This window comes from Aotus nancymaae, unplaced genomic scaffold (assembly GCF_030222135.1).
Source record: "Aotus nancymaae isolate 86718 unplaced genomic scaffold, 86718_ANA_hifiasm-v0.15.2.pri h1tg000041l, whole genome shotgun sequence".
NCBI lineage: Eukaryota > Metazoa > Chordata > Mammalia > Primates > Aotidae > Aotus > Aotus nancymaae.
The window spans coordinates 12,231,506-12,256,546 of NW_026988455.1; the positions used below are offsets into that span (position 1 = coordinate 12,231,506).

At 39.7% G+C, this 25,041-nt stretch overlaps 2 protein-coding genes across 2 annotated transcripts in view; one reads left to right on the plus strand and one right to left on the minus strand.

Annotated features, from left to right (window-relative positions):
• Positions 1–23,868, plus strand: part of SPATA6L (spermatogenesis associated 6 like) — a 135,388-nt gene extending 111,520 nt beyond the window's left edge. The window contains exon 14 of the mRNA XM_064361479.1: positions 23,843–23,868. The gene's annotated coding sequence lies outside the window, so the exon portion shown is untranslated. The remainder of the gene's footprint in view (positions 1–23,842) is intronic.
• SLC1A1 (solute carrier family 1 member 1) overlaps positions 1–25,041 on the minus strand; it is an 87,714-nt gene that overhangs the window by 34,605 nt on the left and 28,068 nt on the right. The window contains exon 2 of the mRNA XM_012454562.2: positions 6,584–6,724. Within this exon, the coding sequence (XP_012309985.1) occupies positions 6,584–6,724 (141 nt within the window). The remainder of the gene's footprint in view (positions 1–6,583; positions 6,725–25,041) is intronic.

Sequence of the window (25,041 nt, forward strand, 5' to 3'; positions counted from 1 at the left end):
AAGCCTGAGTTTACAAATAAGGTGCTCTAAAACTATCACCAACTGCACTTGATTCTGCTGATTCTCTATTCTTCAGTCTCTTCAGTGCATTCATACTCATTCCCTGATGTGGTAGTTTATTTTGTTACCTGGATTCACCCTCAACTAGATTGCATCTGGAGTGTCAGAGTCTAGCTGGGCAGGGGTCAGCTCCGGGCTGGCCTCCTGTTTTTGTAAATAAATGTTTTGTTGGCTCACAGTCACCCTCAATCATTTACATATTGTCTGTGGCTGCTTTCCCATGACAACCAGAGATGGGTAGTTGGGCAAAAAACACAGGGCCTGTAAAACCTAAAATATTTACTATTGGACCTTTTATAGAAAAACCTTGCTTGAAAGGTAACTGACTCACATACGTATTCTACATCTGGTTGTTGTTTAATAAATACTGAATATATCCAAGCTTTTATAAGGCTTTACACTTTTTTACTTGGTAATCACAGCAGTTTGGGAGACCGAGGTGGGAGGATCACTTGAGGCCAGGAGTTTGAGACCAGCCCTGGCAATATATCAAGACCCCATCGCTACAAAAATAAGAATTAGCCAGGCATGGCGGTGTGCACCACCTGTAGTCCCAGCCACTAGGAAAACTTAGGTGGAAGGATTGTTTGAGCCCAGGAGTTCAAGGCTGCAGTAAGCTATAATGGTACCACTGCACTCCAGCCTGGACCACAGAATGAGACTCTGTCTTCTCACCCTCTCCCCCAAAAAAGTGGTAGAAAACCTCTGCGCTTATGGTTGAGGTCAAGCCCTAAAAATTTTGAAATCCTGACATGAAAACTGTAGTAACAATCATCTAAAAGTCTGGAGCAGATTTTTTTTTTTTCTGATCTTCCAAGGGTAGAGTGTTAAATTTATCTTTGGAGAAGTTCCTCAATTGTAAATCCAATCATCCAACCAGTGTCTGGTGGAAACTGAAAGTCATTGATAAACAAAGCACAAATATTTTCTCCTGATGTCTAGTGTTTAGTAATGTGACTTGCTCAGGAAGCAGAATCAGTACTAGGACTCATACTCAGTGGCCTGGGGGAGAGAGGAGGGAAGGGAGGGAGTTTTCTTGGATGGATACCTGCTTGGCTGGACATCCACTGAGCTGCAAACTGGTGCTATTTCTTGAGGAGTTGTGTGTGGCCTGTTTGAGCAGGTGTTTTATAGGAAATCCAGAGCTGCGATATCATAGGAATGGTTAGGAAGGAGCTTCTCCTTGCTCTGGAGGAAGAAATATGCGCAGGAACTGGCATGGACTGACCTGGACATACTCCCAAGTTCTGCAAGCAGGGTGGTTGCAATAACCCAGCAGGTACTAAGGTATGGATTCTACTGAAGGCTCCTGGTGGGGTCCACGAGGAAAAACTATCCCCCTGTGACTGTGAGGCAGGGGTTTCTCTGAGGTGGATCTTCCACAATGGCAAGCATTCCAGGAAGAGGTCACTCCAGGTCAGAACAGGATGGCCTGTGTGATAGTAGAATTTTTCCTTCTTAGAACCTGGTGTCACATTCTGGGATTTGTGGCGCAGGGACTCTCTGAACACCTTCAGTGGAGAGATGAGCTGGTCCCAGCCTCCTAGAGGCAAGCTGGCAGCTAAGAAGAGGGGCATCCCTGTTAAGGGACACTGGGAGCCCCTTAGGGAACAGCTCGATGTCACCATTGGTGTTTCATCTGCTTTTGGTTTACTTTTAACAAAGATTATGTCCTAAGTAGCAGTGTGGTCTCACTGCGCTTTGGAGAATTAAGCTTCTGCTCCTGTCTTAGGATGGAGAAGCAAAGAGGGAAACTCCTTAGGTCACACGCATAGTGGCAGCCGTAGCAGACACCAGGAGGTGGAGCTGTGCCCACTAGTGCTTCTGGCCCAGGCAAGGGTGGCAGAGGCTGGAGTGGAAGAGCCGGAACCTCTTCCTGAGCAAAGTTATGAGCATCAGGGAGGGATGCTAAGGGGACCTCTGGGAGTGGGACTGGAGGTGCTGTTCTGTTCCTGTGCTGATCATAGGAGGCTCCAATCATGACAATTTAATTTTGAGAGGTATTAAAGAAAATGTGACCTGAATTTAAACTCACTGGCTGCTGAGACATGGATCAGGATTTTTCCAGTGCCACAATTCTCAGGCATATTCATAAGGTATTTCCTGTTATTTCTCTGGTGGTTTGACATAAATGTGACTTACAAGCCTAAGTGTTAGCAGACCCCAAGCACAGATATTCCTTGGCATGGCATGAGTGTGTTCTTTAGTATGTAATTTATGGGTAGGATTCTATTAGTACCCACAATGTCTGTCTTGGAAAATGTCTTGACTTTATATCGACTGTGCCATTTCTTTCTTTTTTTTTTCTGTTTTAAAGTAAATTTGAGACATTATGTCATTTCATAACTCCATATGTATTTAAAAAGTAAGGGCATTTTCTTATACAACTATATGCCATTATCATCTCTAAAGAAATCATTAACAATTTATTGGTACCATCTAATAGCCAGTATATATTCAAATTTCCATGGTAAATATGGCTTCTTAACCTTACCATCACGTAAAAGGGTGTTCTTCCTGTTTTTAAAAAAACCTATAAAATATTTTTAAAATCTCACCAGAGGCTTTGATGACAGGATTTTTTTCTACCTGTTAATTTGGCAAGAGTTTCCTTTAGGCAGGAGCACAGATGATTAATCTTGGTCTGAATTCCAGCTGTGTTTCTGCTTCTAATTTATGTATCCTTAGGGGACTCATTCAACCCTCCCAAGCTTCCCACCTGCATCCTCCTTCAGCCTAATAACTGTATACATTAAGTTACCAGGCTGGCAGACTTGTGAGGGTGTTTGCAATGTGAAACGGCCCTTCCTGTGTGTTTTCCACAGCCATCTTCTTTGTGGGGAGGCTGAGGATGCAGGGTTTGGAGGAAGGAGCTACATACCAGGTAAAGGAGGCACTGAGCTGGCATGGGCAGAGAGCAGAGATGGGGCAGGGAAGTGACCAGAGGCAGAATTGGAGGAGCGCAGGGCAGAATCCATCCCCATCTCTTTCATTAAAAATACAAACCAAACAAAAACACATGTTCACTTGAAAATGGAAAGAAAGCATAAAGGATCATGTTTTCTTACTTTCCAGATGAAAATGTTAATCTTTTGGTTTGGAGCACAACTTTAAAAAATGTATATATACAACAGGATATTGTATTTTATCCAATTTTACTAAAATTTGGATTGTATACAATATCCTGTTGTGTAATTTGGTTTCTTTTCCCATTTCATGCTGTATTGGAAATGTTTCCACATGTCATTAAATATGATTCTAAAACAAGTTTTTAATAGTTGCTTGGTATTCAAACATGTATACTATGTACACATAGTATACAATATAAATTTGTATATATAGCATACATTTATACATTTGTATGCAAATACACAAGTATACAAATGTATACTGTATTTAGGTATAGTATACCTAAATGTATACTATACGTTTAGGTTGCTTATAATTTATTACCATTATAAAAAAATGCTACCATGAATATCCCTGTACTTAGGAGTTTGAACTTATCTCTGCTTATTTCTTTATGATCAATTCTGAGAAACAGAATTACTAGGTGATGAAATTAGAACATGCTCTAAACTGTCCTCTAGAAAGCTTGTTCCAATTTTTACACAGTAACTGAAAGTGTATGAATGAACTCACTTTCCCATAACTGTGCCAACACTAGTCTTGTTGCTCTTCCCCTGTAATCTGACAATTTAAAACATGAATTTGCCATCATTGTCCCCACCCTGCTTTGTTCATGTCCCTTGAATCTTTGACTATTTCATTGCCCCAAATCAAAAGATGGGGTGGTGATTTTGCTTGCTGTCTCTAGTTCTTGACTGGCTGCTGGGATTTGGTGAAGGAAAAGTGGAGAAACTACCTGACCCATACTATAGCTTCAAAAGTAGCTGGGCTATCAATGGAATGCTGAGTTGTAAATTATTTTCCTAGATTATCTGCAAGGTTGAGCTAACACACAAAACATCCAGACTGCAAAAATCTCACTAGAGGAAGTACCTGTTTCTGGCTTCTGGCCAGAGGCCACACTTCCCAGAAAAAAATAAACAAACAAACAAAAAAACTCATTTGTTATTGACTGCCAAGAGTGGTGTGTATTTTCAAACATCTGATATTTCAGAATTAGTATATTCATACATGTATTTTTACCTTTTCTTCTAAAACTCGAGTTTTGGGTTTGCTGCATAACTTGGATCAAGCTTCTGTATTTCCCCTCATAGACACAAGTTAAATAGTATTGCTCATCAGGTGGTTTATGCATCTTGTGCATAAACACTGCAAAATACAGTATATATGTACAATTGTGCATGTTTTTCTTGAAAAGAAGTCCAAAGCTTTCATTGTATTCTCAAAGGAGCCCACTAAAAGATTAAGAATCTTTGGCTGGGTGCAGTGGCTCATGCCTATACTCCCAGCACTTTGGGAGGCCAAAGTGGGTAGATTGCTTGAGCCCAGAAATTCGAGACCAGCCTGGGCAACATAGCAAGACCCCATGTTTTTTTAAAAAAATTATTTTTTTAAATCCTTGATATGGAGAAGATTCTAAGGGATTATAACTGCAATCCTTACAGGGGCCAGGCAGGTAGTATTAAGAGTGAAGTGGACAAGGTATTGAACAGTAGGAAGTGGTGGAGACTGTGATATTCTCAAATGCATTTTCTCCAGCTAAATGGAGAAGCTTTCTCTTGGTTTCAGACCACTGTTGGTGGGTGGAAATATTGGGCCAGTGTTCCCAGATCTTCATCTCCCTCATCCCGACCCGACAGAAGAAAGCCTGAAATCTGGATATTTACATGAAATCTTTCCAATTTTGAATGCTTATGACAATTTAAACAAACAAATATATGGGACAAACAATTGGTCTGCTACTATGTCACTCAGGCTGCTAGGGTTAAAAGAAATCAGGCATTTCCAAACATAATTAAATATATTCATAAAATAATTAAACGTTCTCTTTAGGTTTTTTATAAGCCAAGAACATCAAGACCATTTAAAGACAAAGCTCCCAAGGGACTCTAGTCTGTTTGGAGTTTGGTGATTGGGAAATTCAAAGGCCAAATGCGACAGCTCTTCAAGCAATGCGGTTGCTGAATGCAGCAGATCCTGACCCCCACCCTCCCTTCCCCCCACCAATGTCCAGTACTCTACCAGGTCCAGTCCCGGGCCTTTACAGTGGTAGTGGAGAAAAATGTTCTGGAAGGGGACATGTCATGACTTCTAATTTCATGGTTACATAAAACCTTGATTTTCAAGCCAACAACACCAGCTACTGTCATGCCAGGTTTTACCAATTACCAGAGTTAAGATAGGTGCAAGAAACTATGCAATGCAGAGAAACTTACCACACCCAGACAAATGACTTTTGTAAACCAAATTCATCTCTATCTACATAAGGAAGCTTGGTCTTTAAAGGAACACTGTGATATGATAATCAATAAGGAAAAAGTCATTTCCAAATGCAACTGTGTCAAAAGTTTTAAAAATACTGGGCTTTTCAAATATGTTGCACTTCTGTATTTAAACCCTTCTCACAGAACTTGACTGCTGGTCCCCACAGCAAATATGTAGGGCACGTACATAGCAAGTTCTGGGTTTAAATAGAAAGTAGGGGAGGAGTAGAGAGATCTCGAAGACAGCTGCTGAGAGGCTCGGGGCAGCACAGCTGCAGTTGGGAAGTAAATGAGTGAATGACTGAAAACATGATCAAAATTGATAACCATATTTTTCCTGAGGACACTAGCTAACATTTCAGTGACCAAATATGCCTTTTTTTCTTCTATGCACAGATAGTGTTTTGTTTATAGTATGTTTGAAAATGACATTTTCCTCCCAAGACATCAAATGCTGGTCAAATGAAGATTTGAGCAGTGGTGGACAGTGCTGTAGGCACAGCATATGACAAAGCAATGCCATGTTGAGAACAGCGAAATGTTTCCACAGAAACAAATATAGACATTCCAGGTGGAGAGAGGTGGAGAAAAACGGGTGGGGTGGGGGCAGGGGGGAGAGAGAGAGAGAGAGAGCGAGCGAGTGTGTGTGTGTGTGTGTGTGTGTGTGTGTGTGTGATGTATCTAATGCATTTCAATTTTTCCCATAATTAGAAAAGAACAACTTAGGTGAAAGCTTTTTAAATAATTATAGAAAATGACATGGTTAGGCTTTGTGTTCCCACCGAAATCTCTTGAATTGTAATCCCCGTAATTGTGTCAAGGGAGAGACCAGGTGGAGGTAATTGAATCATAAGGGCAGTTTCGCGCATGTTGTTCCCGTGAGAGTGAGTGAGTTCTCACGAGATCTTGTGGTTTTATAAGGCATTTCTCCTTCCTGCCGCCTGTGAAGAAGTTTGCCTTGCTTCTCCTCTGCCTTCCGCCATGGTTCTAAGTTTCCTGAGGTCTTCTGAGCCATGCTTAACCGTGAGTCAATTAAACCTCTTTCCTTTATAAATCAACCAGTCTCAGGCAGTACTTTATCGTAGTAGGAAAATGGACTAATACAGAAAGCATCAGTTTTCTCAAGGTACCTGTAATCATGCTGGATATAATTAATGGCAAAATGATGAGTTTCAGCATCCTCATTAGAATTTCTCCAGGAAAAGCAAAGTAGAATTTCTCCAGATTTGAGAGATTGCTGTGTTCTCGAACCAAAACTCCTATGGTAATGCCTAAGAAAAAAGAGAGTTGGAAAGAAGGAAGAGGAATGTTATTGAGTTCTCCTGTATCCATTTTTATGGAAAAAATACCCCAAAATGCACATTTTAATGGCAAGAAAAATAGTTTAGATTATCTCCCATGAGTCTGTAAAATTTAGACTTAAAGTTATATATTAAAAGGTAGTGAACAGAAAGTACACATTATTCAGTAAATCTATAAAAAGTATTCTACACATGAAAGCTTTGTTGTCATTTCTTCCTCATCAATTATACTTATTATAATGACAAAATATCAAAGAATACTATAAGAAAAAAATTCGTCATCTTAGTCAATCCAATATAACTCTTTTGCTTTTACATACCACCTTTGTTTACCTGCAGAAATATTTTACATATTTTATTTTATTATTTATTTTTATTGAGATGGGGCTCACTCTGTCACCCTGGCTAGAGTGCAGTGGTTCCATCTTGGCTCACTGCAGCCTCCACCTCCCAGGCTCAAGCCATCCTCCCACCCCAGCCTTCTAAGTAGCTAGGACTATATGCACACCACTATGTTCAGCTATTTTTTTTTTTTTTTTTTTTTTTGGTAGAGATAGGGTTTCATCATGTTGCCCAGGCTGGTCTCAAACTCCTGGCCTCAAGTGATCCACCTACCTCAGCCTTTCAAAGTGCTGGGATTATAGGTATGAACCACCACTATTGACTATTTTACATATTTTATAGTTTACATATCAGTTTGTATTTTTCTCACATTTTTATTATAAGTACTTTTTATGGTATATTTGTATAATCTTTCCTGTTTATGCAACTTTTATAATTTTAAGAGGACTATATCCTCTTGATTTGATATATTTACCATATTATCAAATGACTGTTCTATAATGTTTTATACTCTTTTCAGTTATTTCTAGATAATGATATGTTCAAATTTATCTGACTAAAAGACTTTTTACAAAGTTTCTGATCTTGAGTACCCTGTACACAAAGACTTATAATTATGTGAGTGTAGGGATGTGTTTACTATTAAGAAATGTTAACATTCTCTGAAAGCTTTCCCTTAACAAGATGCCCATAGTGAAATTCTGCAGTTGTATGGATAACACAATTTAATGACTTTGATAACTAAAAATCACAAATTTTAAATTTCTTCTTTATTCCCTTCCAAATATTTCTAATAGCATCTAACTGCTTTACCCTTTCCTTCTCCCAATACACACACCCACATTTTATTATTATTATACTTTAAGTTCTGGGGTACATGTGCAGAATGTGCAGGTTTGTTACATAGGAATACATGTACCATGGTGGTTTGCAGCATCCATCACCCCATCATCTACATTGGGTATTTCTGTCCCTCTCCTAGCCCTGCATCGCCCAACAGGCCCTGGTGTGTGATGTTCCCCTCTCTGCATCCATGTGTTCTCATTGTTCAGTGCCTACTTATGAGTGAGAACATATGGTGTTTGGTTTTCTATTCTTGTGTCAGTTTGCTGAGAATGATGGTTTCTGGCGTCATCCATGTCCCTGCAAAGAACATGAACTCATCCTTTCTACGGCTGTATAGTATTCCATGGTGTATATGTGCCACATTTTCTTTATCCAGTCTATCATTGATGGGCATTTGGCTTGGTTCCAAGTCTTTGCTATTGTGAACAGTGCTGCAATAAACATACATGTGAATGTGTCTTTGTAAGAGAATGATTTATAATCCTTTGGTTATATACCTAGTAATGAAATTGCTGGGTCAAATGGTATTTCTAGTTCTAAATCCTTGAGAAATCGCCACACTGTCTTCCACAATGGTTGAAATAATTTACACTCCCACCAGCAGTGTAAAAGCGTTCCTATTTCTCCACATGCTCTCCAGCATCTGTTGTTTCCTGATTTTTTAATGATTGCCATTCTAACTGGTGTGAGATGGTATCTCATTGTGGTTTTGAATTGCATTTCTCTAGTGACCAGTGATGATGACCCTTTTTTCATATGTTTATATGTTTCTTGGCTGCATAAATGTCTCCTTTTGAGAAGTGTCTGTTCATTTCCTTTGCCCACTTTTTGATGTTTTTTTTTTTTCTTGTAAATTTAAGTTCTTTGTAGATTTTGGATATTAGCCCTTTGTCAGATAAGTAGATTGCAAAAAAATTTTTTTCCCTTTCTGTTGGTTGCCAGTTCACTTTAATGATAGTTTCTTTTGCTGTGCAGAAGCTCTTTAGTTTAATTAGATCCCATTTGTCTATTTTGGGTTTTGTTGCTATTGCTTTTAGTATTTTAGTCATGAAGTCCTTGCTCATGCCTATGTTCTGAATGGTATTGCCTAGGTTTTCTTCTAGGGTTTTTATGGTGTTAGGTCTTATGTTTGAATCTTTAATCTATCTGGGGTTAATTTTTGTATAAGGTGTAAGGAAGGGATCTAGTTTCAGCTTTCTACATATGGCTAGCCAGTTTTCCCAACACCATTTATTAAATATGGAATCCTTTACCCATTGCTTGTTTTTGTCAGGTTTGTCAAAGATCGAATGGTTGTAGATGATACACCTGTATTTTAAGGAAAAAAATAAATAGGATGACTTTTGCATCTTTTTCCTTCATCAGCCTCTGATGGATGTTATGATACTTGGAAGTAAAATGACTAAATGGCAGAAAGATTCAAGGAGGATATCACTGGATATGTGAATCTACAAACTCAAGTAATTAGTTTGTGAATACCAAGAGTTGTTTGGTCACAGTTAAAAACTATAGAGCAATAAAATGATATGTGAATTATAGTCAGTACTAGAATTTTCATTTAAATTCAGGCATCCTTACCATGCTCACTAGTAGACCAAACAGATGAACCTCACAAGATGCATTTTGTGTCCTAACCTTATCCTTAGCTTAATTTTATTTCCCTAAATATTCTACCTTCGCCTTGATCTCTATTTTGTGCACACACTACTGTAGGCACTTCTGGTGATTCAGTAGTGTTTACACACAGTGCATTGTGAATACAGAATTTTAAAACATTTTGGAACAAACATATACACATAAACATTTCCCAAATTGTAGCTAAGACAAAGATGAAACAAAACTCTATTGTCAATGCTATTTTGTTTCTATTTTACAACCCTAGTGTTAGAGACCTTGATAAGAACACCAATAATTCAAAATATTTTAAGTAAATCTAAAAAGCACAATGTGCTCACTTTCTGCTTTATAAACTGCCTATGTTCAGCTGTTCTAGATGAACATACCTATATTATGCCCTAAGGATGCTCTGTAATTCTCAGGACTTTAAAAAACAAACATTCTCTCTCACACTATTCAGGTTGCTTCAAGTAAATTTTTGGCTTGTATGTCAAAGAAAGCTCAGTACATAGAAAATAAAGATGTGTCTGTGCTCAAAAACTAGACACAAAAGGACTCTGTTGAGTAGCAAAAGAAGCCCATGTGCTGCAATCTCAGGGCTTATATTACTAATGATTAACTTTGCCTCTAATTATCTCTACACTAAATTAGTGTAGGGTTGTTAGAAAGATATGTACTTGCTATTTTTCAGCCTTCAGCCAGATACAGGATTTTTTTTAAAGGGAGAAATAAAAGAGTTGCCAGGTACAGTAGTTTGAAAGCAATCAATGTTGACATGCACCCTAAGTAGGTTACTGTATTTGGCAATTACAACTTTCTATCAAGCTTGTTCTTGAAATTGAGTGCCACAAATTGTATTCCAATCTTTTTTATTTTCTTCTTTTCTTCTTTCCTTCTTTCTTCTTTCTTTTTTCTTTCTCTTTCTTTTCTTCCCTCCCTCCCTTCCTCCCTTTTTCCCTTCCTTCCTTCCTTCCAAAGAACAGAACTACCAATCTAGTGCTGGAAATGAAGTTGAGAGAGTCAGCAGTGTCACCCTGCGACCCTCAAGTACAAGAAATGGCCAGTGAATGACCTCACCTAGGTGTTATGCCTTGTAAATTGCTGTGCTTTATCTTGGTCTCAAGCAAGTTTGGAAACAGCAGATTTGGGACAAGGAAAATCACCAGAAGATTTTCCAGATCCCAAGAGGAGGTCAGAGTCTCATAGGGCATAACCTTTCCTTACCCATTAACAGAGTCAGAACCTTGGGCTGGATTAAGGATTACGGAGAGGTCCCCAAAGTCAAAGGCTGCTAGGAAGAACTGCCCTTCTGGGAGTATGCAGGCCAGGCCCACGTGGTAGGGCCACCCCTAGAACTAAGAAAGGTGATGATTGTAAAAATAAGTAATTCAAAATATCAGCTGTTGAAACTTTATTTTGAGACTTAAGGGAATGTGATTATGGAACCTGAATGGAATAAATAGACAGCCGTAACGTTTGTTTATCTGATTATAGAGTAGCCTTTTCCTTACCTACATTGTTTTGTAAAATGTTGTAAATGACTAAAGGGTGCCAGGGAAGACCCCTTCCCTCTAAGTGTGGATCTTCATTATAGATTAACCTCCCTGTTTCCTCTTTCACACAAAGGCTTCATGATTATCATACTGTCTAGGATGGAATGTTAAAAACTCACTTTTAAATTGGAAAAGAAATGAAAAGCTGTATGGAAAAGAAAACAAACTAATTAAATTGTTACACATAAACCAGACTTGTATAGAAAATATTATAATCCTACTAAACTTTGTTTGCTATACGTAAGCGAGTACTTAACTTTTAACTTCGAAGCACTGACCCCATTTCTCTGGGGTCCATGTTTCTTGGATGGCCATTCCCAGCTTTTCACCCGAATAAATTATTTAAAACTGGATTCAGATCCGTTTGATTATTTCAGGTTGACAAGATCAACAGTTTCCCTGAATGGTATAGCAGGAAGGACTTCAGCAGGGCCAATAAGGAATTCCCAAAGGTAAACTAAGTACCTGGACCCCTGAAGCCTCAGCAATGGATGCAGGACACCATTCTTGGGCTTCTATCCTGCCACAAGGCAAGGTAATCCCAAGCAGATGCTTGGGAAGCTTGAGAAGGACACTAGTATTAGACAAGCAGGCTCAAGTCTGGTTCTCCCAATTGTGAGGTTTGGAACCTGGTCTATAAATTTAACTTCTCCTATTGTCAAGGGTTAGATAAGCTGCCTTCAAAAGTCCCTTCTAATGCCTCTAATCACCTCTGAGCCTTAATGTCCTCAACTTTAAAATGAGATTACATTATCTCATTTTCAAGAAAGCTGTCTGTGCTTTTTGAAGCAGGAAATTTCCCTGACACCTTAGCAGGTGGGAACTGGAGTGCTGGATCTAGCTGGCCACTTTGGCACTAGCAGGGGCAAACTCCACTTACTTGGACCCATTGCACTTCACCTCTTACAGGAGGGAGTCCGCAGGTGAGCAGGTGCAGGAGCCGGGGCCAGTGCTTTTGGGCACTGGCTAGAGTGAACTCCCTGCAGAGTCCTGAGGCAGCGAGGGCGTGCCCACTACCCCTGAAGCCCCAGAGGGCATGTGTTGCAGTCAGTGCTCTTTTAGCTTTTGCCATCCATGGATGGCTCACATGTTAACAGTTCAGTGGGCTCTCTGCCTTTTCACATGAGACAGTTACTCTCCACTGAGGGTAGAGGGTCAGTGTGACAGGCTTTAGCATCCTCACTCACGGCACCCAAGCTCTTGTTCGGTGTTCAGGAAAAATTAGGTTACACGAACGAATTGAAGGGTGGTGAATATGGAGGATTTTATTGCCGACGATGAAAGTAGCTCTCAATGGGAAGGGGAGCTGAAAAAGGGATGGAGCGGGAAGATAATCTTCCCCTAGAGTCCAGCCATCCATGGCCGGACTCCTCCCAGAGGCAACACTGTCAAGCCATCCCTCTGAAGTCAAGCTGCTTCTCTCTACTGTCCAGCTGCTTCTCCTCTTCTCCTCTCTCTGCTGTTGAAGCCTAGAGTTTTTATGGGCACAGGATGGCGGGTGGGTGGGCCATGGGTGGTCTTGGAAAAGGCAACATTCCAGCAAGAAAACTATAATTCATGTTCTCACTTTGGGCTGTGGATCCAGGCTTCAGAGTGAGGCCCTTGCTGGCGACTGCCCTCTTCTGCCCAGAATTTCCCTGCCTCCTTGCCCCTATCACTTTCTCCAGCTTTTATGCTAAATATAAGTTGGTAAAACACAAAGAAAGAAACATGGGAGGAAAACAGCCAAGATCTCAGCTAGGGATTCTTCAAGTTTAAAGATAAAAGTTTAAAACAGAAGATGTACAGAATGTCATTTCTTCCATATTGTCTCAAAAAACAATTGCCAGTCCACAGCCTTGTCTCAGAGGTTCTGAGGTGATTTGTTTTTTTGTTTGTAAGTTTATTTAAAAAAAAAATGCTGCTCAGGGAACAATACTGGAAATCAGAAAAGAACAAAAAAGTCACATATCAATACATCAGTCTCTCTCTCCCTCTCTCATTATTTCCAGGTCCTAACCAGTCCTTGTTCTTATGCACACACATGTTTTCCAGTTATAAAATTCACCCGGGAATAGCAATTGAACTGCATTTGACTAAGATCTATGAAAACAGCATTGTTTTTCTTTTGGGGTATTTGCAGAAAAGAGATTAAAATCATACATGGTTTTTAAAATGAAAGCCATAGAGTAGTTCTCTGGTACAAAAATTAATTGTGGCTTGATTAAATAAGAATTACTGGCAAAGGAAAAGATGTTTTTAATTACTGCTGAAACAGATATCTAGCCATCTCATCATGCTAGGCACTACATTTAGCAAATTAATTATGTGCCTTCTTGCCCTTTGGGAGCTAATCTAAGATGAACGTTGATATGAGTAAATAAGTATATAATGAAGACTTATTGACAAATGACTACATGCATTCGGTGGATAAACAGAAAGATAGTTTCTCCATCCTGTCCTTACGCTGTAATATCTATACCTCCTTCTCATCTCTTTTTGCATTCCTAAAGAGCTGACTAGCTCCACCAATACAGGCTCTTCACAGGAATTCTGGCTCAAAACACAGAGGCCAGAGTCTGTAAAGCTTTTATTTTTTGTTTTCAAATCCTTTAAATTAAGTATTTACTATACTGACAATATATTGTCACAGCTCTACCTGAAATAAAAATAAGTGCAAAAATTCATCCACAAACACGTCAACTCTAATATATGCAAGGTTGAATTGTTTCTACTTTTCCTTATACTATTGCAATTGTGAAAGGAAAATAAATCTTGGGGCCCCAAAATCACTAAGGTAAAGGGAAAAGTCAAGCTGGCAGCTGCTGAGCGCAAACCTGCCTCTCATTCTATTCAAAGTCATCCCTCTGCTCACAGAGATAATCACATATCTCTGATTATTGCAGTATCTGATTGCCTCCTTTGGAAAGGCTAATCAGAAACTCAAAAGAATACAACCATTTGTCTCATACCTAACTGTGACCTGGAAGCTCCCTCCCTGCCTCAAGTTGTCCCACCTTTTCTGGGCTGAACCAATGTAAATCTTACATACACTGATGTCTCATATCTCCCTAAAATGTTTAAAGGCAAGCTGTGCCCTGACCACCTTGGGCACATGTCCTCAGGACCTCCTGAGGCAAAATAAACTTCCTAAATTAACTGAGACCTGTCTTAGATATAGTGAACACATACTATATGTCAGGCCTTGCACTAAACATTTCAAGTGAATTATCTCTGTATATTATCTCTTATAATTTTAAACGTTATTTAAAATCTGTATTCTGAAATATCTCATAATAGCTATATTTGTAGTTTTTGTATGCTTTTATTGAGATCAAATTCATTGAACTAAAATTTACCACTTTAAAGTATATAATTCCATGGTTTTTAACATACAATGTTGTACAACTGCCACCAATGTCTAGTTCCAGTATTTCTATCACCCCCCAAAAATTCCATACTTGTTAGTCATTTCCACTTCCCATTACCCGCAAGGGCTCCTGGTAACCACTAATCTACTTTTCTGTCTCTATGGATTTGCCAAATCTGGCATTTCATATAAATGTGATCATATAAGATGCAGTCTTTTATATCTGGCTTCTTTCACTTAGCATGTTTTCAAGGTACATCTATGTTGTAGCTTATGATTTTTTTTAAAGGTACTTTTCATTTAGTATTACATCATAAGCATTTCCCCCCCATTAAACAGCTTCATCTTTTAAAAACACTGAGTAATACTACTTTGGCTGTTTAGATAGACTTGCCTCTTGACTATTAGCCAACTATTAAATGTTCCAATCCTTGTCAATTTTGCTGAATATTGCTGACTTTTTCTAGCAACCAAAGAGGCAAGCACTTTGAATGAACTGGATCTACTTTTAGTAGATATCTCAAAAACACAAAGAAACAATTTCAGAAATACAAAGCAAGTTGCAAGACAGTACATCCAGGCTGATACCGTGTGAGTTAAATTTTCAGGCACAAACAGCATAAGACCTTTTAATGGATAGAAATGTGTAGTAGATTTATAAAGGCATGGACTAAAAGTAGCCTCAAATTAGGGATTATCTCTGAGGAGGGAAAGAGAGGATGGAATTGGGGAGGATTCAGTGAACTCTCAACCGTAATGATTCATTTGAAAAAAAAGATCTGTAGAGTATTTGTTCAGTCTGTATGGTGGGTGTACACATGTTTTATGGTTTTTTACTTTTCATTGAAACATTTCAAAAGAATACTCTTTCAAATAATCAATAATTCAGATTCTGTACATTGAATAGAATTCTAACAAAATTACAATTAAGAAATAAAGTTAATGCCAGTATTGCATGAGGTTTTTACTCATGCAGTTTGGTTGTGGGAAGGGATCTACGTAGATGTGGTAGGCAGTTCTGAGACAGTACCCAAGATTCCTACCTCTTGGCAAACATACCCTGTGTAATCCCCTTCCTTTAAGTGTGGATATCATGGGATTTCATATTTGTGATTAGATTAAGTTATTTGGCAAAGGTAGAGAGATTTTTGCAAATGTAATTAAAGTCCCTAATCAATTATTTATTCCTTACCCTTTCTAATATGCTCATTTTAAGATGGATAATGGAGTCAGTAAATATTAAAATTGAGAGTTCCATAATATATAGGAATGGTCTTGCTACATCAAGCCCTCATTATATTAATGCAATCATTGTTTTTCAAAGTACTCCCATGTAAGCATGTAGAATAAATCATCCACAATCATTTACAGATCACCTAATTTATACAATGTATTGGCCAACAGGGACATACAGATTAATGTATAAACAAAGGGCCTTTAATGTACACAATGAAATAAGGCATGCTAAATCACATGAGGCATTTTTGAAGAAAGGAATTCAGCAGCAACCCTTCAGACTCTGTAAGGAGAGACTGTGTTCAAATCTTGGCCTCACCACTTAATTAGCTGTGTTATCTTGGGCAAAATACCCTCTAGCCCGTGCCTCTGTTTCCTCACCTATAACAATGGGAATAACAAAATATCAACCTCATAGAGTCATTAGGAGGTTTTAAAATGAGAGTATATTTAAAGTACTTAGAATAAAAAATACCTGGCTCACACTATAAGCACAGCTAATAAATGTTAGCTATTATTACAGGCTATTCATACTCTTTATAGATTTTCTCATGAAATGCTCAAAAGAGTTTTGGCTCTGACAGGTAAGTCATGGTTACAGAGCTAAAGAGCAGCAGAGTCAGAAGTTGAGGAGAGAAATTAATGTTAAATATATTTGGTATGACCAAATTTATAAAATTCTTCCCTCAGTCATATTTATTTTGGTAGAGAAATATTTGCTTTTGTTCTATAAATTAAAAACTTCAGAGTTAAAATTATGATATATAAAGGATCCATGAAATGAATATAATATAATGTTTGTTAATGTTTATACCACTTGATATCACCAAAATAAAGGTCTCAGGGTCTTAGTGGTACTAGAACAAATGGCATTTGAAAAAAAAAAAAAAAGGAAGAAAAGGCATTTGGTATCTTCTGAAATAATTTCCAGTGTGACTCAATAACTTAATTAAATTCTGGTAATATTTACTATGTCCAAGGACCTGTTTTAGGTCCAGGGCGGGAATCAAGATATAAAAATGGATGATGTAAGACCATCTAATGAGGGCCAATCATAGATGCAACTCAGCACAGGCAGGAGTCAGAGTGGGGTACTGAACGATGGAAGGTGGAAGTATTGAGCTGCAAGAAGACAGGGAGGGCAAGGAGAAGGAAGGGAAGAGGGCTGGGGAAGGCTTGAGAGTAAACACAAATAGGTACCTATCTCAGAATTTCTATGGAATTGTTTATAAGTGCTTCAGGGAAATGGCTAGTTGATCAAGAGATTGTTTTTCTTCACCTAGTAATGAAAGGAAGCTGCAGCTAGTACTAGGATGGTGATAGGGTTTGGCTGTGTCCCCATCCAAATCTCATCTTGCATTGTAATCCCCACGTGTCAAGGGAGGGATCTGGTGGGAGGTGATTGGATCATGGAGTTGGAATGAGTTGTCATGAGATCTGATGGTTTTATGAGTGTATGAAAATTCCTCCTTCACACACTCACACTCTCTCCTGCTGCCTTGTGAAGAAGGTGCCTGCTTCACTTTTTGCCATGATTGTAAGTTTCCTGAGGCCTCCCCAGCCATGGAGAACTGTGAGTCAATTAAACCTCTTGCCTTTATAAATTACCCAGTCTCAGGTATTTCTTTATAGCAGTGTGACAACGGACTAATACGGATGGCAACAAGAGTAAACCAGGTGAAATCCATGGAAGACATGACACGAAAGAGGAAGACTGACTCAAACAGACATTAGACTGAATAACCATGTGAGATGTGCAGGGACAGACAGAATATAATGTAAATTTAAGCTTCTTAAACTCTGATGTGCCATGAATCACCTTGGGGTCTTGTTAGAAGGCAGATTCAGATTCATTAGGACTATGCTTAGAATAGCAAAGAAGGAAATGAGCCTAGCAAGGGCATCCATAAGACCTTGCCACCAATAGCAGCACTCACTTTGAAAAGCATAAAGATGCTGCTGCAAGCCTCAAGCAAATGGACACTAAGGTTTGGTTCAACCAACATGCAAACAAGTAGGGCTGCACCCTTTGTAAAGGTCCTGAATAAATAACTGTCTTTGCTGACTTTCTCTCCCACTTAGTTGCCACCTTAAACTGTACTTCCTCCTTCCCTCTGCTGCCTCAGTGTGGGGCTCCAGGAATTCCATAAAGTATGCAGGTATAAAGTCACAGTTGAGCCTAAATGAGGGAAAATGACACTAGCCAGCCATTATAAAGCTTCTAATCATACCATCTCAAACAGCAAACTCATCATGATGAGAAGAAATGCACTGCAAATATTCTTCCTGGATGATGATGGGGGTTCATCTGCCCCAGAATTCTTCTCTAAGACCAATTCTGAAGCAAAAACAAGGTCTCTATCCTGCCATGGATAAAAATGTGATAAACCCACACGCTTCTTCCATGACATGCATCCTTAGCCACCAAGGCACTTTCTACTATACCAGTTGTAACCACAGCCTTCTCTGAGGTGGTGGAGAGGATTAATGCATGGCCTCAACAGAAACACCTTCTCCAAACAAAGTGCTTCCTTCTCACCCCAAACTCCATTTTTGAGCATAAATCCTGATGAGCTTCCAAATACTTATGAGTAAATAGGAGGTAGGACCTGGTAGAGACAACCAAGCTTCACAATGTGGCAGAAAGTTAAAAGCTGTCTTGAAAAATGTTGCTTTGCAATTTATTTAAAAAAGAGAAATGTGCAAATTATATATCTAATAAGGGTCTAGAATACATAAAGAATTCTGACAACTCAACAATAAAAAGACAACCAAATTTTAAAAAATAGACAAGGGATTTAAATAGACATTTCTCCAAGGAAGATATACAAATGAACAATAAGCATATAAAAAGATGTCCAACATTATCAGTCATTATGGAAATATAAATCAAAACCACAAAAGATGTCACTTTATACTCATTAGAATGGATATTTTAAAAAAACACAAAAAAGAGAAAATGATATATGTTGGTGAGGATGTGGAGAAATTGGAATCCTTTTGCCTTTTTGGTGAGAATGTAAAATGGTGCACCCTCTGTGGAAGACTGGCAGTTTCTCAAAAATTAAACATAGAGTTACCATATGATCCAGCAATTCCATGCCTAGGTATATGCCCTCTAGAATTGAAAACATGTCCTTACACAAAAACTGCACAAGAAATGTTCAGAACAACATTATTCATAATAGCCAAAAGTGAAAACAATCTAAATCCCCAACTTATTATTGGATAAACAAAATATTGTATCTCTATCCAATGGAATATTATTCAGCCATAAAAAGGAATGAAGCACTGCTGCATGCTATGGTATAGATGAACCTTGAGAACACTATACTAAGGAAAAGAAGTCAGTCACAATAGGCCATGTATTGTATGATTCCATTTATATGAAATGCCCAGAACAGGCAAATCTAGAAGCAGAAAGCAAATGAACCAAACTGATTTTCAAAATGGGAAAAAAGAAAAGTATAGAATAATAATATTAAATGTGATTCATTTAATTTTGATTGGTTGGTAATTTGATGGCTTTTTCATGACGTGGGAAAGCTGATGACATCACAGTGAAACTTTTTTTTTTCCTTTAATCATCATACTAATAGCACAAAGATTGCCAAAGATGTGACATTTTGCTCAAACTTCCACTTGGCAGGATGTGTGTGAGCTTATCAGATCTGAAAGTCTCACCATCTGGAAATAACAATTTGAAAACCTAAATGATGCCAGACATGTTTATTAACAGCTCAAAAGAAGATGATCAATTTAAAGAAAAGTTGTGATTACAGATTGTGGAACATAGCCTGTAAAGGAGATGCTTAAGAGCTTAATTTTCAGTTACAGTGTCTAAAGATAAATCAAAACAGACAACAGAAAACCAGGGTTATTTTGAGAACAGTGTGATCTGAAAATCCCTGTAGGAAAAGTAAAATAAAAACTAATTGCCTAGAAAAAAATCAGCTATCATTAATCAATGACTTGCATACCTATGCATACAACCATTTTGCTAAGCTCTGTGGAAGATGTGGTCCTGGTCCCCATGTGGTTTATAATCGAGGTGAAGATGTAAGACATAGCAGAAATTTCCATGAGTCACCTAGATCTGGAGTTGAGTATGTTCTACCAGTTACTAGCAGTATGACCTTATATAAGTTACTGAATCCCTCTAAGCCTCTGTATCCTCATCAGTTAAAGAGAAGTAAGAATAGTACCTGTCATATGGCTGCCGTGAGCATTAAGTGAAATAATGAATGCACAGGACTTAGCCCTGCCCTTGGCCTGCAGGAAGGCTCAATAAATATCTATGATTGAATAATAACAACAGATAATAATAACAGCACAAGTAGAATGAGAAAGCTTTCAAAATTAACTTATGGCCTGGTGTAAGTAAAAACCAAGCAGGATCAGATAATGAAAAGAGGAGTCGAGAATCTGGATTCCAATTCTATTTCTACCATATATATACTTAGCTATGTCATTTAATCCTCTTGCTTTTTGATTGCTTTATCTAAAAACTTCAGTGAGGGTATCTTGAAAATGTTGGGAGAACCAAAGGAGAAAACGTACATAGGAAACACTGTGTGATCGAAACCGATGTCATGCATTATTCTTATTTTAGGATGTATTTATTATTCTTATTTGTTCCCATTCCATTGAAGACCACTCAAATTATACAGATATTTATGGTATAAAATTTAGAGGCCTATAGACACACTCCCAGTGGAGGATTGAACAGAGATTTCTCTTTAAAGCAAACAGAAACCAAAGTTTTATTTCAGCTCAGTTTGTAGCTGTCTAATAAACAGTCCTGCTAGTTTGCAAGACTTATTAGTTTATAAGCAGGTCTGCAAACACCAGTCTTATAAATATAGCTGAAAGGAGTTTGAGAGCCCTAAGGCAGATAGACCAGTGGAAAAACATGACACAGTTAGACACAACTGGGCCCAAATCACTCATCATTTATTTTCTCTGTCCCATTAGTTTTGGGACAGAGCATAAATGACAGCCTCTATGTGCCTTAATTTTGCCATAAGTCAAGAAGGAATGATGCCTGACTCAGACTCAGGGTGAGTATTAAATGCAATAAATCATAAAGTGAGAAAATTCTCTTCTTCTTTCTTCCTTCCTTCCCTGTCACTTCTGCCTCTCCCCTTAGGGAGTGGAGCCATCAGTGCTGATAGGTGGTAGAGGCAGCAGAGTGACCTGATACTTTTCACTCTACTCTGATGGACTGAATGGGACTGATGGCTTCTCCATCTGAAAGAAGCTACAGATACTGCATTGACAGGCAGCCGGAGTTGGAATAAGGCATGAGGCTTCCATCACCACAGATTCTAAACAAATGAAAGATGTCTGCAGAGGGAGAGCACAAAGTTATTTAAAAATCATGCTGCAGGCCGGGTGCAGTGGCTCAAGTGTATAATCCCAATTACTCAGGAAGCTGAAGTGGGAAGATCGCTTCAGCGAGCTGAGATCATGCCACTGCACTCCAGCCTGGGCGACAGAGCGAGATCCTGTCTCAAAAAAACAAAAACAAAAACAAAACATGCAGTAGAAGAACCTTTTCACCACTCAAGGAAATAATACCTCCATGGTCATCTGTCCTAAAATAAAAAAAAGTAACAACTTCATTTTTTTTTTTTTTTTTTTTGAGACAGAGTATTGCTCTGTCACCCAGGCTGGAGTGCAGTGGTCCAATCTTAGCTCAGTGCAACCTCTGCCTCCTGGGTTCAGTGATTCTCCTGCCTCAGCTTCCTGAGTAGCTGGGATTACAGGCACCTGCCACCACGATTGGCTGACTCTTTTTTGTATGTTTAGTAGAGACAGAGTTTCGCCATGTTGGCCAGGCTGGTCTTGAACTCCTGACCTCAAGTGATCCACCCACCTCAGCCTCCCAAAGTGCTGGGATTATAGGCGTGAGCCACTGTGCTCAGACACAACTTCATTCTTAAAGATAGAGTTGAAATACATTTCAACAATTTGCAGTTGACATCAAAGACTGAAAACATCCAAGGCTACAGGGGTCAGGGCAGAAGTGAGGGAAGCAGGCCTGTGTGTCTGTGGTGGTCCTGATGTCTCTGCCCAAGCCCTGTCACATGAAAGTGAGGGTCCAGGGTACTCATGTCTTCTAAACTTTTAAAGAGAAACTAAAAATCTAGGTCTTTGTGTGATACCACCCAATTTTTAAAATCTTTCCAAAAGCTTAAAAACAATTGTTAAATGCTGTGAGCTCACCCCAAATACCTCTGCAAGCCAACTTCCTCTTGGCTGTCGTCTTTCATTCTGGTACACAATAAAAGAAGAGGGAAGGTGACCAGTGTTCAGCTGAAAGCAAATATCACAGCAATCAGGAAATGAGCACAAGGAACACACGAAGCCTCCCGTGGTCTTGAGTCAATCTTAACAAATGTGTTCTGGGTGACTTCTTTGTGCCAGCACCATAGGAGGTGGTATGTTGTGAGGTCAAAGAGGAATTCACCAGGTGGGGACTACTGAGGAGGGTAGAGAGTGGAGAGAACACCTAAAGACAGAGGGGCAGGGGAAGAAGAAACTAACATGTCAAGTGCCTATGGCCCAAACACCTTTATAATATATTATTTAATCATCTAATCTAACAAGCTGTTATTTACAGATAAAGACACTAATGTGAGACAGGTTAGGAAACTTGTCCATTGTCACATGCCAGCTTCAATATCCAGTTCTGATGGACACCAAAGTTCTGTTTCTTCCATAAAGAGGTGATAAGAGTGGGCCGGGCACGGTGGCTCACACCTGTAATCCCAGCACTTTGGGAGGCCAAGGCGAGTGGATCACGAGGTCAAGAGATCGAGACCATCCTGGTCAACATGATGAAACCCCGTCTCTACTAAAAATACAAAAAATTAGCTGGGCATGGTGGTGCATGCCTGTAATCCCAGCTACTCAGGAGGCTGAGGCAGGAGAATTGCCTGAACCCAGGAGGCGGAGGTTGCGGTGAGCCGAGATTGCACCATTGCACTCCAGCCTGGCTAACAAGAGCAAAAACTCTGTCTCAAAAAAAAAAAAAAAAAAAAGCATGGCTAGTGCTTGAGGAGTGTTTTAGAGAACCAGCACTAGAAAATCACTGGGGGCACACCATGAAAGGCCTTGAATGCCAGGGAGGAGAATTGCTGTTTCTCTGACCCTAAGTTCCCTTCCATATAATGGGTTCGTTGTGAGGATTAAATAAGATAAACCGTGTGTTAAACTATAAAGTAATATACAAAGATTAGATATTAAAAATGATGAATAACCATTCAACATGTTTGTATAAGGGCCAGCCTAGACTGGAGATAAGCCTGGTATGTGTAGAATGGGCCGTGCGCGGTGGCTCATGCCTGTAATCCCAGCACTTTGGGAGGCTGAGGCACATGGATCATGAGGTCAGGAGTTCTAGACCAGCCTGGCCAAAGTGGTGAAACCCTTTCTCTACTAAAAATACAAAAATTAGCCAGGCATGGTGGCTTGTGCCTGTAATCCTAGCTACTTGGGAGACTGAGGCAGGAGAATTGCTTGAACCTGGGATGTGGAGGTGAAGTGACCTGAGATCATACCATTGTACTCCAGCTCTGGGTGACAGAGCAAGACTCCATCTTGGAAAAAATAAATTGTGTAGAATGGATTGGCATAAGGAAATTAGGCAGTTGGGAGCTGTTTATAGGCAGGAAGGTAAAGCCCATAGAATTACAAGATGAGAAGGAGCATCAGGAGTGGGATAGATTGAAGGCAGGAGAAGAATAAGAATCCCAGACCCATGATTTGGGTTGGGCAAAGGTTTGGTGAGATGATAAGGGTGGTTTATTTCAGACTTTGGGTAAAAGGGAGTATGAATCAGTTTGTTAATTCATCTTGTTTCCCAGAGAGAAGAAAAGATCAAGAGAAGCCATTCTGGCTCTGCCACATCCCCACAGCCAGTCCTGTTTTATTTCAACTGTTTGCTCAAACTAAACCCAGCACAGTGGGGTGCAACATGACAGGAGCCAGCTGGGGTGTATTGTGTTCAGTTGTTCAAATGTTCAGGCCCGTTCTGGGTAAGTTCATGCTGGTGTCTCTTGGAGGGATGCCTAGGGTGAAGAGCTGAGCTCCGAAGTCAGACAAATCTGTTTTAGAACCTGGCTGTTTCATAAATTGCAGGTCACTTCTTCTTTCCTTATGACAACTCACAAAAGAGGAACCAGGGAAGCTTCTGTACCAATGTGGCTCTCTAACAGGATCTGGAACTGAAGACTAATTATTTGGACGTGGCTTGAATTCAAAAGGACATTTTGAAGTGGTTGAAGAGGAGGAACTTTCCTAACAACTTGTTCAAAGACTCTTTTACTCCAGGGGACACAACTGACTGGAGTAAGGGTAGAGGAGCTAGTGCCTTGTCCCACACTGGAAACACACAGGACAGAAGGCTCCACAACAGACCCTGGCCTTGGGAGGAACGTAGGAAGTCCTGACTCAGCAGCCAGCTGAGAGAGGTGGGAGAAGACCCTTGATCTGGGCAAGCAAGGGTCTAGTCCTGCTGGAAAGATGACTCTTTTACCAAGCGAATCCTGAATCCCAGAGAAAGAAGTCTCAGACTACAGTACTCTAGGAGTGAAACCAGATGGACATCTAGGGGAACTCATCCAGACTGGGAAAACTCTCATCTCTCCCTCCTTTGACACTGTGCTCCACACCGATGTTGATGTTCACCAATGGTTTTGTCTTCTACCCTCTTCTAGGGCAGCACACTCTCCCACAGGGATTCCATCTGCTCCTATAGCTTCCATTTCCATCTCTATCTTTGCCTCATTCTGATTCCCAAGTGACAAACTCAGTGTACAATTATCTGCCAGGAATCTACCCGGATACCTGCATATGGGACCCAACAAGGGAAGAATAAACTTATCTATCCTCCCTTAAGAAAACCTCAGACTTTTCATTCTGGGCCCCCTGCTGGTTTAAAAATAGGACTATAGAATATTTGATAACTCCTCCCATCAGAAAATGGAGGCTCTGTCCCTGTCTCTTGAACCTGTGTTGGCTTTCGTGATCACCTTGATAGACAAAATGCAGCAATAATGAGGCTGTGTGGAGTCCAAAGATAGGTTAGAAGAAGCCAGCATCTGATGAGCTTTCTTGGGACACTCACTTTGAAGCCTTGAAGCATCATGTAAGAAGTCCAGCTACCTTGAAGCTGCCATGTTGGAGAGACAACATGGGAAAACCAGAGCAAGAGGAAGGGTATTGGGGGTGAGGGGAGAGAGAGAGAGTCAGAGAGAGAAGGATACAGGAACCCCATCTGCTTGAATCTTGCCAGCCCAGGCAGAAGACAAACCTTTAGATGATCCCAGCCCCAGCCA